The 19117-nt window shown below is 44.4% G+C and overlaps 1 protein-coding gene across 1 annotated transcript in view; it reads right to left on the reverse strand.

Annotated features, from left to right (window-relative positions):
• The window catches only part of CACNA2D4 (calcium voltage-gated channel auxiliary subunit alpha2delta 4), a 132927-nt gene that overhangs the window by 82893 nt on the left and 30917 nt on the right, over nt 1–19117 (reverse strand). Inside the window, exons 11-18 of the mRNA XM_064458482.1 lie at nt 18761–18874; nt 17576–17654; nt 15806–15939; nt 12655–12732; nt 11254–11334; nt 8721–8795; nt 7216–7302; nt 3711–3782 (exon numbers count right to left, since the gene is read on the reverse strand). Of these exons, the coding sequence (XP_064314552.1) occupies nt 3711–3782; nt 7216–7302; nt 8721–8795; nt 11254–11334; nt 12655–12732; nt 15806–15939; nt 17576–17654; nt 18761–18874 (720 nt within the window). The remainder of the gene's footprint in view (nt 1–3710; nt 3783–7215; nt 7303–8720; nt 8796–11253; nt 11335–12654; nt 12733–15805; nt 15940–17575; nt 17655–18760; nt 18875–19117) is intronic.

The following is a 19117-nucleotide window of genomic DNA, read 5'->3' on the forward strand; positions in this document are numbered from 1 at the left end:
ATGGCTTTGCACATCATCATCATCTCAAGCAGGAGGGGGGACTCCGTGGGGCAGGTAGGAAGGAGAGGTGGGGTTGGAGGAAAGGCAGGATGGCAAACCTACCACTGTGTGGGTGGGCAGCCAGGGCCAAGTCTCCCCACTCCTGTGGGAAATGCTGAGATTCCTGACATTTGCTTTCATGCCAAACTGGGACAAAACATTAACATATTCCAATTTCGTTAAAAAACATTAGTAAAAAAATATATATTTTCAAACTGAAAAAAAGTGCTGATTCAAATCCAAGCCATTTTGATTCACACGAAAATATTTTTTTCAGACTGACATTTCAACTGAAGACATTTCAGATTATTGAAAGCTGCTTCAGAACTTCAGCTGTTTGCCAGACTGGCCTTTTCCTGTAGGAAAGTGTTGATTTCAGTGGAACTATTTCCAAAGGAGAAAAGTTTTTGGAAAGTTTCTATCCAACCCTTATGCCAGTATATGAACCCTAATATGTTTAAAATCCCAGCCCCAGTCTGAAAACGAGGTGAGAGGATGTGTGTGGGAGACAGGGAGTGAACACAGAAAACTCTGTGTTCCCCAGGGAAAGAAAGTCGCGCCTGCTCTAACCTGCTCAAGCCGTGCAGCAGTGGAAGTGGAGTGAGGCAGCGCCAGCTCCACAGCCTGCCCTGAGTCTGTGCACACAGTGGATGGGCTGATAGAGATGGGGGTTATTGTTAGGTGAGGAAGTGGCAGACGGCTCAATCCCTTTCCTCCCCTCTCTTTCTGTGCATGGCAATTGTGCACTGCTGAGCAACAGCGTCCCAGTCTTTTGCTGAGCCGAGATGTTCCAAAAGTGCTGTGATAACCCCAAGGAACATGGGATGGTGGTGTTTTGGTGACTGTGGAGATGGTACAAGAGGTATTAAGCCTCCCTTTCCTTACCAGTCTGATCTGATGGTGGAGCGAGGTAAGTGTGGGGAAGAAGGAGATCTGGGGCTGTAGGCCTGCCGCTGGGGGAAAGGATGCAGTAGAAAATGGCCTTTCCTTCAGCAGGGCTTGGTCTGCTCATTCTTTGTTCCCCGACGTGCCTCTCTTCTGCACATGCAGCCACTCGGCACTTGCGCCTTGTGGGAGGGAGGGCAAACCTCTGTTGGGGCAGGGGATGGGTGGCCAGCTCTCCCCAAGACAGCTGGAGGTATCACCACTTATCCATGGGAAGGAAGAGAAGCAGAGGCACCCTTGAGCCAAGTGGGGCTGAGGATGGTCAGGCAGGACTTTGCTCCATAGCGCAGAGCAAAGACGACAAGGACGTGGGCATGTTGGCATGGTGGCACAGGTGCGTACCAGCACCTGTGGTCTGGGAACACATGCATTTCCAGTTTTGATATTGCCACTATACTAGGCAGTCAGTCCCGGCTAATGCCATCATAAGTGGTTTGTTACAGCTCCTACCTAGGTCCTCACTCTTTTGCTTTCAGTCACAACCCTTTTGTACCCTAACTGCAAGCAAAGGCATTTTTTGCCACTAGATCTCTCTAATAACCGTCCCTTGTCTTCCGTCCTTATTTTCACTCTTTATCTCACTCCACTCTCAATACCTTCCTGAGATCAACCTGGGGAATCAATGTTTACTTGGCTGACAGAATAATTTCTATCCCTTTCACTCAGCCCTTCTCTCTGCCATCTCTTTGTTTCAAGGCTTTGTCAGCACTTTGTTTCAATGCTTTGCTTCATCAGCTAGCAGAGTACAACTGGGAATTGCTAAGTTTCATTTCTGGTTCTCTCTCCATGCATATTCTGATAATAGTAAAACTGTCACATACTCAGCTTCAGTCTCCTACTATGCTTCGTAACGCTTGCAGAGTTGCAGAATAAGGCAGGTAATATCTCTTACGAAAGCTACCTTTTGTTACCTTTTTTCCATGAGTAGGGGAGCCGAAAGATGTCCCTAAAACATTGATCTCAAAAGGTATCTTTGGATGACTCAGAAGAAAAGTTATTGAGGGTGCACAGAGACAGAGAAAGAGGTTAAGCTGGCAAAATAAGCAATCTAGACTTATAAAGAATAGATCTTGCTGGAAAACTCTGATTGCTTTCCTGACAGAATAACAAAGGTAATGGATGAAGGGAATAAAGGACATGCAATGTATCTGCATTTATATAAAACACTTGAAACAGCTTATCATGAAATTTTATTTTAAAGAATCAGTTCAAGTGGGCTTAAGTAAGATTTGGAGTGAGAACCAGATGCAGTACTGTAAACAAAAAGAAACAGTAAACAACAGGGCATTGAGGGAAAAAGATGCAATGAGAGGAGCAGACAGACTCTGTCTTAGGAGCCCTTATGTACAGTGATCTGTAAGACAAAATAAAACGTTTCTCCTCATACTGAGAAAAAGTCCCAATGGCCCTAAAAATTAGAAAGACTGGACAAGAAGGAGTGGCAACTGGAACAAATGGAAACCAAGGCAGCTTTTCCAGCGCAGCTGTGGGAGGGAGAAAAATATGAAGGGACAGCAGAAAGGAGATTTGGGGCTCCCTGTTCAGGAATATCCTATTGCAGAGAATAGATGCTCTCTACAGAGCAACAGGGAAACAGTGCTGAAATAATTCAGTGAAGCCCTGGTACCTGTGTACCAGAAATGATACAGGAGACAAAGGGAACAAAAATAATTGCTGAACTGCTTCGACTGAAAACTGTGCAAGTATTTCAAATGCAGATGTTGGCAGTGCCCAAGAGAAGAAGGGAAAAGCCATTGACAGGTACCTGATAGTTGCAAACACCAAGAATAGAGAAGGACAATTTAGTTACAAAATCTAGTAGTAGAACCATTGAGAGGAAACGGAGGGGGTGTCTTCATTAGGAAATGGCATCATTTCAGCAGTGGCTGTCAGCAGGCGGTTTATTAGAATTGCTGCTGACTGTGGCTTAGCATGGGAGCAGTTCAACCAGCCTCATCGCTGGAAAAAATGCTCTCTATAAAAGATGGAAAATTTTCCTGAAATATGGAAGACTTCTGGGCAGTGTAACTTGCAGGACTCTGGAATACTTCCTAACAGCAGATGATGAAAGCCAAAATCTTTAGGAGAGTTAAATAAACCTGAATGAAAAAGTATCAGTGAACATAAATGTACAAGACAATTTTACACTGGTTCCAAAGTAAGATGTATAACCCTACATTAGAGCTGGTAGGGAACATTCAAAAGTCTCCATTTCATTATGACTTTTCATAAAACGTCTGTAAATATTTGCATAGAAATTTAATCTTGGACCTGGATAAAGGAAATCTCATTCCGACAGGGTGACAGACAAAGTTTTCATGAGTGTTTTTGGGTAGGGAAAAGGAGTTGCAAAAATAATCTCCAAACCTCTTTCTGTCTAGGTCAGCTCAGCAAAGCCTTTCCCTATTCTAAACTCTTGAAGATCTCCAATTCATGTCACAGCCCTGTAAACAACAATCAACATGGGTTTTGGCTTCGCCTGGACAAAGTAGGGATCTGTGAGGCATTTCCAAGGCCTTTGTAAGAGCAGAATGTCGGTAGGTATAAAGAGCACTTCTAATGATGCTCTATTTTATGTCTTTAGCACATGTGTTATATATGTAGTGAAACAATAAAATCCTCACACTCAGAAAGGCTGAGCATTAAAACCACAACCTCCATGGTCCTTTAGCATCCATTTCGCATCCCCTCTCTCATGTGACCTGAAAAGAAGGATAACTTCTTACCCCTTTATCCACAGGGACCTTCACATCCATAGAGAGGTAGCCTGTTTCCCCATTTATCATGGCAGTTCTCAGCTGCAGAGGTGAACAAGATTAGTATTAGCGTCTCCAGGCAGGGCAGGCAGGAATTAATAGAGCCACTTATCATTAATGAACAGGGGCTGGCAGAAAAGAGTGACTGTTTCCCCCACACACACCCCCCAAATCTCACTCTTGCTTCTTTTAAACTGAGAACCTGTTCTCAGTGGTCACGTTCCTTGTGTAGTCAAGCTGGTAAGTGACACAGAATAATAACGGCTTATGCTGAAAGCTTGTTGATGTGCCTTTTTAGCGAAAGGAAAGGATCTGGAAGCTATGTAATTGCCAGTCCAAGTTTCAGACTTCACCATTTGGCAGCCAGAAAGCCATTGGCACGGTGCTTTGAGAGCCTGGAAGAGGAGACTCCTGAGAAACCCACTAACTCCCCCAGACTGATTCCAAAGATCTTGAGCATTTTTTAAACTGATTTATAAATTATAGGCTGCATTCAGCACCACTTCTGAGGTGCAGCAAAGCAGCTGTTTAACACAGCAAAGCAAGACTGTATGACAGCAGGGTAGGCAGTAAGAAGACTGCTCTATTCAATCCAAGCTCCAAAGGCAAAATGTAATTTTCACAGTGACTCTCAGCCTCTTGCAAGAAAGAGCCAGGGAATTTTTCCACAAGTGCAGCGGCTTTAACTTTATATCCAGCCTGCCAGAGCATATCAGCTTATTGCTTCAACCTGGACAGAAAAAAAGGTGGGAAGTAACTTATTCATTCACACAAATTGCTTCCTTACTTCCAGAGACAGGCCTCCATTCAGGTGCTGGCCAGTCTCAACTGCGTTTGCTTTACAAGGCCACAGTTCTGTTCATTATGGCTGTTTGATGTGGATTATTTACAGACCTAGAATATAAAGCTTGTGTTTCCCAAGGCCCATGTCTTGGAAATCAAAACACTGACTGGTACTGTTACTCCTTTTTGGCTAAAAGCATTTGACCTCCTGCCACAGCCACAGCATGGTCTCGTTCTATTCTGACAGCCTGCAGCATTTTCTATGGGATCTGGGTTTAGTTCAGATATTGCTGCTTTATCCATATCTCCTTGAATGTCAGGCATCTCTCATTGCCCCACAAGGCAACTGCCAATAAGGCAGTGGAGAAGTAAATCAGTGGATATGTGAGATCTCCTTGGATGTCCTCAGCTCCAGTTAGTCTGCACGCAGGCTACTTGTCTTGTGCCCGGCCCCCCAGGTGACAGCAGCTGTAGGTTGGTGCCACACTCCTGCCTTGCTGCATTTTCCTCAGTAGCTTTTCCTGCACTGAAAATTCAGTTACAGTCCTGGTCTCAGGGAGCCCCCATAATGCTCAGCACTTTTTAGGCAGGACAATTCTGGCAACAGCTGGCCTCCACTTTGAAAAATGTGTTGGACATGAGTCTATGTACCTCTTCTCTCTTATAGAAGAAAGTCTACCAAGAAAAAGTGAGTTGGACAGAGGGATGGTCTGGCACATGCTGAAGCACTGGTTCCTGACACCCCAAACAGCAAACTCTGCTGCTCCAGGGCAATGAGTCTGTGCCATCCCCATCACTGGCAGTGAGTGCTGTCGATCCCTTTTCCCTGTCCTCTTGTGTAGTTTCAAACCAACGCGGACATACTGTTTACCTGAGGAGTCTCACAACATCTAGGTGTTTGCCTCTCAGTTTCAACATCCTTGCAGGCTAATCTCTTCCTGAGTGGTTCTGTCAAGGCTGAAGAAAATATTTGGGTGACAGCTGCTGGAGAGGATCCCTCAAGTGAGAATCCCTTTCCCTTCACACTGAGAAGATCCCTGTGTTGCTTTACAAACAAGCCCAAACTTCCTTGCTGCCCAGCTGCAGATAGTACTATTGTGCATCACTTGGTATTTCCCAGACAGTGCCACCTTCCCTCCCCTAGATTTCTTTTTAGCAGCTGGCTGTATTACACATCATTAGCACTTGGGCATATTTTTCCAGTCTGAATTTGCTGCTTATCAGTGTTGCTGAGATTATACTGCAACTGATGTTGAGTCTGTCATTGATCTAATACCATAGCTGCAAATCTGAGTGTTGAAATGTTGGCAGCTTTCTGCTGCAGTGGGTGTATCTTGAGAGTCTCTAGACTTGCTGAAGTCACACTGCAGATATCGTCCGCGTCACTGAATGTCTCCGTACCCTCATTGACTGCAACCTACCTTTCTTCTGCAGTACAGGAACACAAAGTGGCTTTATTTTTCATGCCTCTTTTGACATTTTTTTTCTGATGGATAGATTTACTCTGATTGCCTATGGACAGAAACCTTACACTTTGCATCATATTTGCATTCAGGTATCAATGCTATTTGGTCAGACAGAAAGCTGCTATCCAAATAAATATGACAGTAAAACGAAGTCCTCTCATTTCCTTGATTTTTTTTTTAAATAGCAAAGTGGGTAAAGAGGACCACCTCTAAAAGTGGATCCAGTGAGAGAGAAAACTACAGTGGGAGCAGAGCCCTTTGTACTTGGCCTGCACTAGCGACAGTAGCTACTTTGACCCTCTTGCTGGGCAGTTTGGTTGTCCCACCTGTTTAAGTGGATATCTATAGCATCAGATCAGTTTATCTCAGCAGTCTCCCCTGTAATCCAGAAGCATGTGTCCCACAGCTAATTCTATCTTACTCCAATTCAGTTCTTATCTTAGTAACTTAAGTATCTGTTCTCTCCTAATTCTTCTGAGTAAAAGAAAACCAGTGACAGAGGAACCTCTCTACCTTCTCATGTTATCTGGGTTCCTAGTTGTGCAATGTGGCAATGTGCAGCTGTTAAGGTGCATGCTGTTTCTTGTTTATAACTTTTTAATAATTTTGTTCAAAAGACAGTAGAAAAGGTATTTTCTAATCTTTTCCCTCTTGTTAGCTATTGTTTTTTCAGTGCCTCCACACCGGTGCAATAAAGTAGTTTCTGGAAACTTGTTTTTCTCAAGTGTCTAAGTCTCTTACCCTTTTAGTCTATTATTAATAGTGTCTGTAAGCTTTAGTCTCTTTTTGAATGCACTTTCTTCCTTATTGCAGGTCTCATTAGTTGAGTGGCTTCAGCCAGATCTCACATGCTACGTGTATGGGTAACATCATGGGACACCACCATACTCCTAAGCTGTCTTGGCTTGGTATTAAGGCAGCATTTGGGTCTGTGTACACACAGACTGGCTCCTTGGAGAACCCTCCAAAGGGCTTCCTTCCACCTGCCAGCGCTTTCCATCCCTGTTCCATGAGAAGGAACACTCATACTGGGAAGGAAGGCAGTCACTTTGCAGGAGAGCATCATTCTTGTCCTCTTGTAGACCACCAGCCTCTCTTAGTCAGGACCAGTCCAGCACAGAAAAAACCAGGAGTGCCTGCCGCTCCCCCACCCCTTCCATACAGACACACAAAGTCATAGAAAGAAGAAGGTACGAAAAAGGCTAAATTCACTTTCTGATACTCACTATTTCATCCTGGTCTTCCCATTCCACTTCTGAGAGATCTACACTGTTGTAGTTTGGCTTAGGCTTCAGTTTCTTTCCTTCTTTATACTGGTGTTTATTTGAAAAAAAATCAAAAAAAGGAAAAATACCCAAGTAAGTGCTAGATAACTTCCTAAACTAACCCTTTAAGAACTGATATCTAATTTGAAAAGATAGGGTTGTCTTATTTATTCTCTGACTGGGAAGGCAGCATTTGGGTGCAAGTGCCTTCTCAGTCCCATGCCATGTATTTCTTTATGCAGGCAGTGGGGGCTAGGGCAGTTCAAGTGGGAGAGGCTGCTCCAGGAGCAAGGACCAAGCAGGAACATAGGTCAACTTGCAGGTAAAGGCTATAGCCTCTTTTGTGAAAATATTCTTCTAAATAGATCAGTACAATGCACTTGCCTCCAGGAAATCAGTATTTTCCCACAGCTGAGAGTGTAATCCCATTAACACTAGAATACCAGCAAGAATCTTTTCTGATGGGAATTAGACTTTGGCTCCACTGACAGCAAGGTAGGCTTTCCACCTAGGGCTAACTGATGCAAAAGAGCTATTTCCCTGTAATCTTCTGGGTGAAGGAAAGGGTGTGGAGCAGACTAAGAGAGGCCAATTTCAGGTGGAGGATAAAGCAGTGCCCTTGCCTAGCTTTGCCTTGCCCCATCCTGGAATCACGATGTGTTTCTTCACCTAGTGAAGTAACTACCTATGCCTGTGGTCTCCCTGAGCAAAGCTGTCTTTTTGAAGACAGCTGCTGTGAAGCCTTGTGGTGGCACTTGCCGGTAACCTCGCTAATGCTAATAGCTGTGCACAGGTGGATTTGTGCCAACAGGCATGTGTATGAAATGTAAAATCATTGTGTGCCTGGGTATCTGAGTAACAAGGCCAACTGTGTTTTTGCAGACAGATGTGCAGTCTGGATCTCCAGGTGGCACTGTGAGGGAGGAACATGTCCTTGTGTCTACTCCCTCAAGTCTCAGAAGGTCCTTGCAGCCTACTGGTCTCTAAATTGTCTCTGACTTACCACGTTACTAAGATTTGTGGTACTAGAACCTGCTAGCCTCAGATTCTGAAAATGTCCAACACTACAGCTGCTGGGTAGCTATTACTGGGGTGCTACTCATGCTGAATCTTCTTGTAGGAAATATGCCTGAGCGAGGGGAATTGTTTCTTCAGCCTGGCGGTGAAACCTTGTGTGGACACAGATACACATGTACCCACAGTACAGCAAGTGCACACAAATACAGCCCTCACGTGCACTGTTATAGAGAACAGACAGGCAGTGTACCTTACACTTCATACACATGTGTGTGCGTATATACCTCTGTGCAAGTGGAATTGATTTCTCTGGCCCTCATGCTCCTGGGTGCCTATATATCACAGCCTGGTAGCCTTCACAACTCAATAAAATATGAGAAATCAGGAGCATCCCTGAAAGCCACTGTTTCCAAGTAAGCAAAGGTTCCCATATTCACAGCTATACATACCAAAGGACGGAGGTCTGGATGTGAAAGGATGTAGCCGTTGTTGGTGTTCAGAAAGGCGTATCCATGGACACCCAGCTGGAGAAAAAGGGATTAAAATAATTAGTGCTTTAGGTAGAGACACTGCTGTGCAATGGGTGCCACTGATACCTTGGCACCGCTAATATTCAGAAATATTTTCCTTTTATAGGTATTGACCAGTAGAAATGGGGTCCGTCCCAAACCATTTATCTCCAGATCATTGGCCACTCTGTCCGAGCAGGCTGACTATGCTCGGATGCGCAAGAGGATGGGCAGGTAGTCTATTTGTGTACACATTCAGAAAAAGATGCCCTCCTAGAGTCAGATTGTCCTCATGGATAATTACCACCTAGAGGCAGAATAAGCTCTCCACAACAGGCACCAGCAGTGCTTCACATAAAATGGGCAACAATGGGGAATGTTGTAAACAGTACAGAAACCGTGGTGACAGTTCTGTATGGCCATCACTACATATGCACAGCAGTGAATGAACAAGTGAGTATGAATCACACAGATGGCTTCCCTGGAAACCCGGTCAGTCTTCAGAGGAGTTCTGCATTATGTTTCAGTGTTGGCAAGACCAGACCTAGTCTAAGCCAGTTGTACAAGCCTGTAGTCTTAAAATGCTTTTTAAGAAATAACATAATCTAAAAAGAGCAGACACTGGCTGACCTGATCTGCAAGAGATTTCCGAGAGAGTAATTACTCAGATCAAGCCCATATATAATACAAATTCCAGCTAAACCCTGAGTTGCTAAAAACCAACTGATAACCTGCGCTTGCCAAACCAAGAGGTTTCTCAAGAAAAACAAGAATAGCTAAGGTTTCTATCTTCAAAAAAAAATGTTGCAACTCTATATTCCTGTAGAGACAATCCTGGAGGGATAACAATACGGAAGTGGGGAGGTAAGTAATTTACAATCCATCTGTGCTTTTTTCGGAGAGAATGAATTCTGTATTTCACACATCCCAGATCAAAACTCTGGACTCTTTCTACCTGAAACAGTTTTTTGCAAAGCACACTGAGCTCAGCTCAGCGTGGCAAGAATGAATCCAAGACATTGGATCAGGACTACAGCGAACTTCCTTGTTGGCCTATTAAAGCTGAAATTTCCCAGCCCAGTAAGTGCGATCATAAATGTATGAGCTCTCAGGGGCTGTAACTCTGGAACTGGTCCTTTGTAACCCATATGCCAGGGGATTCAAGTCGAAGATCCTAGGTTTCCAAACTGGTCTGTAGTTGGAAGAGGTTCTGGGAAGTCATGTCCTGCCTCTGATGTAAAGAAATCTTTCAGATAATTTTCTCTCCTTTCCTGGCACTGCTTGGAGGAAAGACTGGTGGCCCTCCTTGGCCCAGAAGAAAGATTATTGTGACACGTGGCATTTGAGTCACATGGAGGGGGGAAGATGAAAAGGTATTAGTCTTATAGAGAAAATAAACATGTACAAAAGATTGAAGCTCCTAGACAAGGTTCCCCCAGACCCAAATCAGCTAGCTTTTGCATGTGGCGTACATGCACCCTGACACTTATAGTTCCTGGGTTGTCATTTCCTACAGCTGCATGCAAATGCTCTGCTCTGCATCCATGTCTGAAAGTGCCACACAAATTCATAGCTTCTGACAGCACTTTCTGTCCTTTGAGGCTGCAGCAATCAGATTTTGGACAACTGCCTAATTGCTAGTAGTTGTCTGATAGTTATTTAAGAGAAACTGAAAACTCGAAATGATGACTCAAGTTGCTTGATTTCGTGGTGATTCTCAGATGTGCTTGCTGCCTGCTGGTGTGCAGACTCGTTGAACAAAAGGTCATTGCACAGAATTTACAGCAGAAACCAAACTAAACAGTGCATTTGGATTTGGGGGGGATATGATGTTCCTATGGGTGAGCACATTTTTTTAGATATACTGAACATAGAGCTAATGAAAAGTATGAAAAGTTGTTGGACTAACAATTCTGGAGGGCAAACAGTCTATCTAGGTACAGAACAAGCAAGTAAGAGCCAACTCCCTGTACACTGTCCTGCCAAGAAGTCTTCATGCTGATCTGGAGAAAGGAACCTCTAGGCAAGAAAGAAAAGTTGGCTCTCCATACTCCATTCAGTCCTCAGTTTTTCTGCTAAGAATATTGACAGTGAAACTGGTTTCTTTTTGCCAGCTGGCGTGGCAGCTTTTGTCCACTGGAAACTGGATATAAAACTTCAATTCTTCTGAGATAGGCTGTCAGATCTGTGTCATCTCTGAGGGATCTAGATTGGGGACCATCAAGATGCAAAGACTCCATGACCTGTTGCCAGTCTACTGGATCACCCAGTCCTTGTGTTTCTGAAACAGCCTAAGAGCTTCTAGTATTTCCCATGTACTATAGAGGAACCACACATCACCACATCCAGCATCTCTTGCTTTATGCTCATAGTTCTTCCTACAGGCAGAGGAATGATTTTTCAGTCATGCCCATGGCAGAACGACTAGTGACTTTGCTGTGCAAAATAACAAATTGCATTTTCTCAGTCTTACCTTATACCGTGGAGCAAGTTTTAACAACTCCCTCAGTGGTACATCAGAGCCCACTACACCCAGGAGAATGCCATGAGATCGCTTAAAAACAAAGGAGAATCCATTTTCAGAAGAAAAGCTTTGGTAGCTCTCTACCCGAATACACATTATTGCCTTCCTACTAGTGTCTCATATGTTCTCTCTGGGCTTGTATGAATATATTAATTCAAAACCTACTGATATATTTCAAAAAGTCTCGAGTTGCTGCAGTGTTTATGGAGAGGAGCATTTCTACCCAATACTAGGCAGCATTTCTGACTATGATTCAGAAGTAACGTAAAATTGTGACAACAAGTTTTGAGGACAAACCCTTGCATTCAGTAGGTGTAAATAAGTAAGGGCAAAGCAATCATGCAGAACAGCATACATCAGTTGATAACTTGGGCCGACTAAACCAAATGTCAAATAAAAGTGTTAACCTAGGAAGAAGAAATGCAGGAAATCCCCACGCAATGGGGAACTGGCTGTTTAATAAGCACCTGGGGAGCACGATGGAAAAATGACCCACAGACTCCCACTGCAGCACTATGCTAATACAGGTTAGGGCCAGCCTCAGGTGGAGAAGGCAGACGATTCTTTGTAGGACCTGGATAAAGAGTTTATCCCTTGTGCAGCAATGGTAAGGTACAGTCCACTGTTTTAAAAGGATGTTGAGACACTAGAAATGGTATGGAAAATAGCATTTAAAGGTGTCAAAACCCAGAGGAAGTACTTTTATCAAAGAAACCTAAATTGTTCAACCTTTTTATCTTATCAAAACATGGGCAGATTTGACTTCACGGCAGTGTAGAAGATGCTTCCCCAGAGGAGATACCAAAGGGCACAGGCTTTTTAATCTAGCAGGGAAGGCCATTATGACAGGAAGGTGAGGCCAAACAAATTGAAAGCGGAATTTATACAGCAGTTTTTAACAGAGAGTGGGAAACCACAATGGAGACCTCAGGGCTGGATGCCTTTCTTCAATGACACTTTTGCCAAACACAGGTTATTGGGCTCATGAAGGACCATCTACATGAAATGTAAAGGTCTGCAATAAAATGCACAGACCAGACAAGGTAATGATCTCTTCCAGCCTGAAACTTTATGGGTCTGTGAATTAGGCTAGGTTTGAAAATGGAAGGGATAAACCAAGGAGAAGTGTCATATTTAAGGGGTGTTTTGAAGAAATAGCATTCAGAGGAAATGACAGACTATCATTTTGTCAGATAATTTATCAGCCACACATCCTGCCAGAGGTCTACCGCAGTCCTTAATGGCCAGCTCTTCTTTCAGAGACCCATTGGCTTTAAAACCCCGCAAAGGTCCACTGCATCCTTTCACCTCTGCTGGCTGGAAGGAGAGCGAAGCCCGCATTGCACTCACCGTCTCGTTCTTTTTGCTGAAGACTGGCATAGCCACTGTTGTCATGAGCAACAGACTTTGAGCCTGAGATGCAAAGAGCTGCCACAGAACAACGAGCTGCGTGTTAGCAAATGTAATACTGCAGATATTGCCGAATGAAGCCTAACGAAAGGCACTGGAATTCCCAAGGACCCCAGATGTTGATTACAATTAACCACCTCCTTGCCTCCCACGCCCCTCTAAAAACAGATGGCAGCACTTTTCAATACTCTGTATCCAAGAGGATCGTGGGATGGATGCTGGCTCGTGTTGGGTGATGAGGATGGGATGAAAGCCAGTGAAATGTGTTGAAGCAGGAGAAATTAAAGAGCTGTTTTAATGAAGAGACAGGAACCTGTAGAAGTGGTGGCGCAATATATACCCACCACGCATTGGGAATGTAGACATGAGCACTTATGCAACAAGTGTAAAAACCATCAACAGAAGGAGCACAGAATAGAGGAAAGCAACACAAATATGAGCAAAATCACAAACAAGATATCATCTATATCACAAACACATGAGTACCATGAATGAGAAACACCACAGACAATATTTAAAAGGCACAAATACACACAGAGCCTGCTTATATATACTTGCTACTCAAGCGTCTAAGCTTAGGGAAAACAGAGGCAAAATCATGATCCAAGCAGATACAATGTGATGAGCTATCTCTACAGGGGACACAGGACATGTACGTGTAATGGGGTAACAGATGCTCCCAGTACTGCAGAAGACATATGCTCTAAAACACACACACACAAGAGGAGGTAAAACAGGCAAGACACATGTAAAGGAGTCTCCCAAACATGACTAGCTATCCAAAGAACCCAATCCCTCGATGCCAGTATCATCCCCCTTCCATCTCTCATTTGGTCAAGTAAGTAGCAAGGCAAGAAATGATGTCATGTCTCCATTACTGTACATGTTAGGAGCCATAAAGGATCCAGTCAATAATCTATGCAGTTGCCTGATGGAGATTTCAGTCTGGTATCTTGAGTTACTGGCCTGGGTGATTCTGTGTGGAAACTTCCCATTCACACAGCAACACTCACACCAACACACAGCAAGTAAACTTCTCTGGCGCTTACTGGACATATGGAAAAAGAGATCCGGTGAACTAAGCTACAGCACAACACAGACACCCCTACCTACTCTGAACCAACAGCACAGCACAGCTTTCCAGTACATCCAGCATTTTCTCGTTTCTTGCCAGTGTAAGAGGGCTCCTTCAGTGCTGCAGCCCCCACCCGTCTACAGATGTACAGGCCAGCTGTGGCTGTGAGTGCTGGCACTGACACACCAACTGGCACAAGGGAAACCGCACGCTCACAAAACACAGGGGTGCATTTACCTCCTCAGACTGTGGCAGCTAGTGAGAGACATGGATGAACAGATGAATGAATACACGAATGGAAGAATAAATAAAAGATGGGAGAGGTTGGGGCAGAGGACGTGAATGGCAAGCCACGCCAAGAGGAAAGAAGAGAGATGCAGCAAAAAAAGTGCAGCAAACAAATCCCTGTGGCTGCCTTGGGAAGCACGACACCATACACCAGTGCCAGGGGTGGCATGCCTGCTATTTGAATAAACTTGTTGGGTAGCTAGTAGCATTTCTGGAGGTTTTGCTTGGCATACTCAAGTACCATGGCCCCAGCTTTCACTTGGCACAGCTCCTGCAACAGAAGACATTCCCATGTCACCATCACAGAGCTTATGTGCCACAGCTGCAGCCTCAATGGTCAGCCACAGCACAGAGGTGAGGGGCAGTCTCTTTCCATGAGAGCATAGCACCTATGCACAGCACATATGCACCACGATGGTGCAAGCCTGGCTGCCTTGGAAGCATTTCTTGGGGTTTGTATGGTCTTGACTCTGAACACAGCATCAAGCACGTCCATGTGTGACCTGGACTTCCATGTTTCCTGCTACAAAGTTAAGGACAGTACCCGTAGTTTTACTCCAACTCAGAGAGTTCAGGTTTCTCACCATGGATATTAAACCCTAAAACTGTGGGTTCTCCCCAGGGCTGTGACAGACACCCTAATGCTGCTGCTGGCCGTGCCTGGGCTAATAACTTCAGTCCCACAGTGGGACTGTGTATGAGAACATTCTCAGTTTTCAGAAGGTTTTTCCCCTCAGATGGTATAAACAGTCCTGAGAACCCAGGTTTGTTTCTGGAAGACGGGAATCTGACTACTGGTCAGCTCTAACTGTCATGCTTATGCAGACACTTCTCTGGGATGAAAAGTCCAGTGTAGGAAAAAGCTTTATCTTCCTGAAAGCACAGAGAGCCCCAGAAGAACTGCTATTTTCTGCAATGTAGAAAAGGATGGAGAGCAAGGTTGAGGAACATCTGTTTGTGGAAGTGCAGGGGAAGGCTCCTTCAGTGGCGATCTACTCCTTTGTCCTTCCCTTCACTCCTTTGAATTTCAAAGCTTCTTCAGCAATACAACACCATAATAGCACCTGCTCGTGGTCCAAATGTCTTAAGTCTTCCTGTAGGGCAGGCCTGAGACAAAGTAAGGGGCATTGGGAGTGCTGACTGGTCCTTTGCGATATGTCCTTTAGACCTCAGGGCTAAGCACAGGGCCACTGTCATGACGTTAGGTCTTGCTAACCCAAGGAACGAAAGAGTGAGCCTGCTTTCCAAACTGAGATCTGTATATCTGAGTGGCAAGCAGTATGCAGTTAGCTACTGGGCTGGAGGAAATAAATCTCTGCGACCCGTATCCTGAGCTGTAAATAATCTTTCCTGTGAATAATCCTTTAGAAGGTAACCTGCTTTCACAGAAGCACTACTTCAGTCATGCTGTGCCTGTGTTCCTGGGCTCCTGGGCCACTGCAGATTCAGACCTGAGTCTACACACACATCTCAACTCCAGGAGTGAGCAGAAAAGAAATATTGTCTGTCTCAGCAGAGGCAGAGACTGGTAATTTCTATTAATCAACCAACTCCTGGTTTAACATAAGTTTCAGGACTTTATTTGGTTCTGATACACATCAGATATTTAGACGGGAAGCTGGGACAAGTTGTACACCTAACATACTAGCTGGGTGTCTAACACGTTTGCCAGTTTGGCCCATAGGCCCAGCTGTTTGCTGACTAAAGACTTGTGCTGTAGATCCTTACCGCACTGTCCATGTAGGCTTCAGTCCAAATAATATCATGGTCGTGGTTGATGACCATGGGGCGGCTGAGCACGTGCAAGTACTCCATCACATTCTCCTGGACATCCGCCAGCGTGGAGATCTGAGTGTAGTAGCCTTTGAGGAGAAACAGAGGTATGAGTCACTCTGCTAACCACCTTCCATATTTTTAAATAAGTGTCTGTGCAAAGCTGGAAAACTGGATGTCAAAGACTGTATCTAAGTTACCTGTTTCCAGAGCTTTCTCCCTGCAGATGGACCCATAACATTCTAACACTACAACACGGAGTACAGGGGAAGAATGTCCTCAGGATATCAAAAGATCCTCTAAACTAGCAGCTTAACTGGTGAGAAATGCTAACACAGTGTCATGTCACGAGGACTCTTGTCCTGCTTCTCACCACATGGAACTGATTGGTTGTACATGGTACAGGACGGAGTATGTCAGATAGATCAAAAACTATTGTTATCACTGAGAAAATACTGCCATGTAAAAGGGTTCATGATCTGATAAACTTTCTGGTGTGGAAACATATTTAATGTTCTTGAAAACAAGGACTACAAGAGCTATACAATGTGTTGAAACAGAAGAACCAAAATCAGTGAGCCTTCCACAAAGCTCAAGCCTGCTAAGTGAGAATTCAAGTGCAAAGAGCATATTTTTGTTCTCTGTTTGGTTATGCAGGAGAATCCTTCTCACATTTTATGATGAACCAACAACACCATGAATTCCCTGTCACTAACCTTACGGCTGAATATGCAATCTGAAATCCAGGTTTTCCTTTCATTTAACAGAAACTAAAAATGTTTTGTGTGATTCATAGTGCTAATAAATGAATGTTTGAGCCTTGAACATCCCCAGCTCACATTCTGCAGGCCAACAACTCTTGTCTGTCAATTATTTTGAGTAGCAAATGCACCCACGCGTTTCATAGTCTGCTGGAGCCACTGCTCAGACAGGAAAAGACTCACTATATGTAGCTAGTCAGCCCCCAACTTCAGTCTTCCCTTCCTTTCCCTGTTTATGAAGGATACTGCTGTAGCAAGCATTGCTGATTGCCTCCGGACACACTGAGGCCAAGTCATGCCCAAACAGGGAAGGCTTCTTTTTTTTCCCCTCTCTTCCTTTACCCTTGCAGACTCTTATAGGGCTAACTGGACTTTTTAACTGGCCCCAAATGCACGGGGGTGACACACCTACTCTGAATGGATTTTCCCATTCATGCCATTTCATGACAGCTAGAGAGAATATTGGGTTTGTGGTGGGATTAACAAGGTATTCTGGTACCTCAGTGAAACCACTGGCACACAAAGAATTTGGCCAGGATATAGGGCCACAGATCTTGTGAAAACTGCTGTAAAATCTTTAAAGCAGAGATGTTCATTTTACATCTCAGCCAAAAGATGTCAGACTTTCTGACAGAGTTTTGGACAGATTGTCAAAGCCAGCAACTGGGACACGATAAGCACAGGAACTTAGGGGGACTACAGCCAGCATGAATCTTGGTCATAGTGTCCCTTGGTATCGTGACAGAAAAATGAAGTGGCTCAGCACAGAGGACTTGCATTAGTGGGACACAGTCACGCTTCATGTGGAGTAGCAGGGTCTGCTTTTTCCTTAGGTGGTTGTCCAGCCGAGGGCTCATGGGCCCCAGCTGTAGTGGGGAAGCCTTAGAGGGGTCCAGGCCCCCGTGGCTGTAAGCCCACATGTGATGTGTGTGACTGGGGATGGGGAACCATTCCCATACAGCACCTTTGTTGTTGCAGGCGATCCATTTCACATTGGGGGCAAAAGTGACCTCCCGTCCAATGAGGTAAGTGAAAACCCGGACCTGGGAACAAGAACGGACACATAGAAGAATTAGGCTGTAATGTGCTACCAAATCTAAATGGCTGAGGTTTTGCATCCTGCTGTACACTGGTGTGAATGCCTGTTTATGGTGCATAGTAATAGCTCTGCCTTCACACAGAGACAGGAGCCTCTCGCTCCATTTGTTTTGTATTTTGTGGGATGGAACTTCAATTACAATAAGCCCAGAAAGCCGAGTAGCACCCGGGATCATCTGAATAACAAGGCAGAAGTGCAAATTCTATTTGATTTTATGATAGCAGCTCTGCCAGGCACTCAGCAACCACATGCAGAGAGGTTTATAGCTCACAGGAATCCTTTACCCAGGGGAACAGCTGGCCGCATGAATCATTTAGAGAAAGCTTCACCATTTCTCTTGTGTTTGACCAACAACAAAAGAGCCAGTCCTGAAATAAACTGCTTTAACAGCCCCATGCTCTGGTCTCTCAGTAGCCTGTTTCTCTCCCTTTGTGCATTGCTGCTAGCTGGGATGAGGAAAACAAATAAATCAGGAGGGTTTAGGATGAGCCGTGGTCTATTCCACTTTCACAGTCTGCTCTGTTAGTACAAGCCTCAAAGTAAATAGGGCTGGAAGGCACCTAGGGAGGTAGTCTGGGCCATTCCCCTGTGCACCGTAAGAACTGGTAATAGCCAAACCTTTCCCAAACAGGACCAATTATAAACAGTCCTGGATGGGATTAAAATTCTTTGCAAAAGTTTTTTTGTTTTGGTTTGTTGTGGGTTCTTTTTTTTTTTTTTTTTTTTTTTAAATTTTAAAAAACTCAGCTCAGTCTTTATCTTCTTACCAGGGGAATGTTTTGACTGCCCATACCTTTAGAAAACAAAGTGTATGAAAAAAAAAATCTTCACTGACCTACAGTTATCCATTTGTGATCCTACCACCTCTAAAATCACCACAGCAGGCTCCTGCCCGGCTGCTTTGTTTTGTGTTTATAGCCGGATGCACGTGGGTATTGGAGGATGTGAATTCTCTCCTCTGCCTGTTGTCCTGGCTCATGCTTTTCTATTCCCACCGTAGCAGGATAGCACGTTTCCTCCCCCTTTCTATTTATCACTTCCCAGACAAACCTTCCGATCTGGCCAGTTGTATTTTTCAAACACAGCTTCATAATCCTCCACTGCTCCATCTGTGATCAGCATGATAGCTTGGTTACACAAGCCTCCTTGACCAGCATCTCTGAACTACAAACAGAGAGGAAGAGCATTGGTTATCTCAGCACAAGCCATTTCTGTGTAATTGCAGCGTATTTATTCATGATGGGCCAGATCCTGACTTCTTGCAAATATCACGCTATGCTTAGAAAGAGCTCTGCTTAAATAAGGACTGTGTTTGTATAATGCATTTAATTTTTTTATTTATACAGCCCTTCCTAGCACATGTGGTCACAGGAGGCTTTGCAGAAGTGAAATAATACGGAGAAAATA

This window comes from Phalacrocorax carbo, chromosome 1, assembly GCF_963921805.1.
Source record: "Phalacrocorax carbo chromosome 1, bPhaCar2.1, whole genome shotgun sequence".
In the NCBI taxonomy this organism is placed as follows: domain Eukaryota; kingdom Metazoa; phylum Chordata; class Aves; order Suliformes; family Phalacrocoracidae; genus Phalacrocorax; species Phalacrocorax carbo.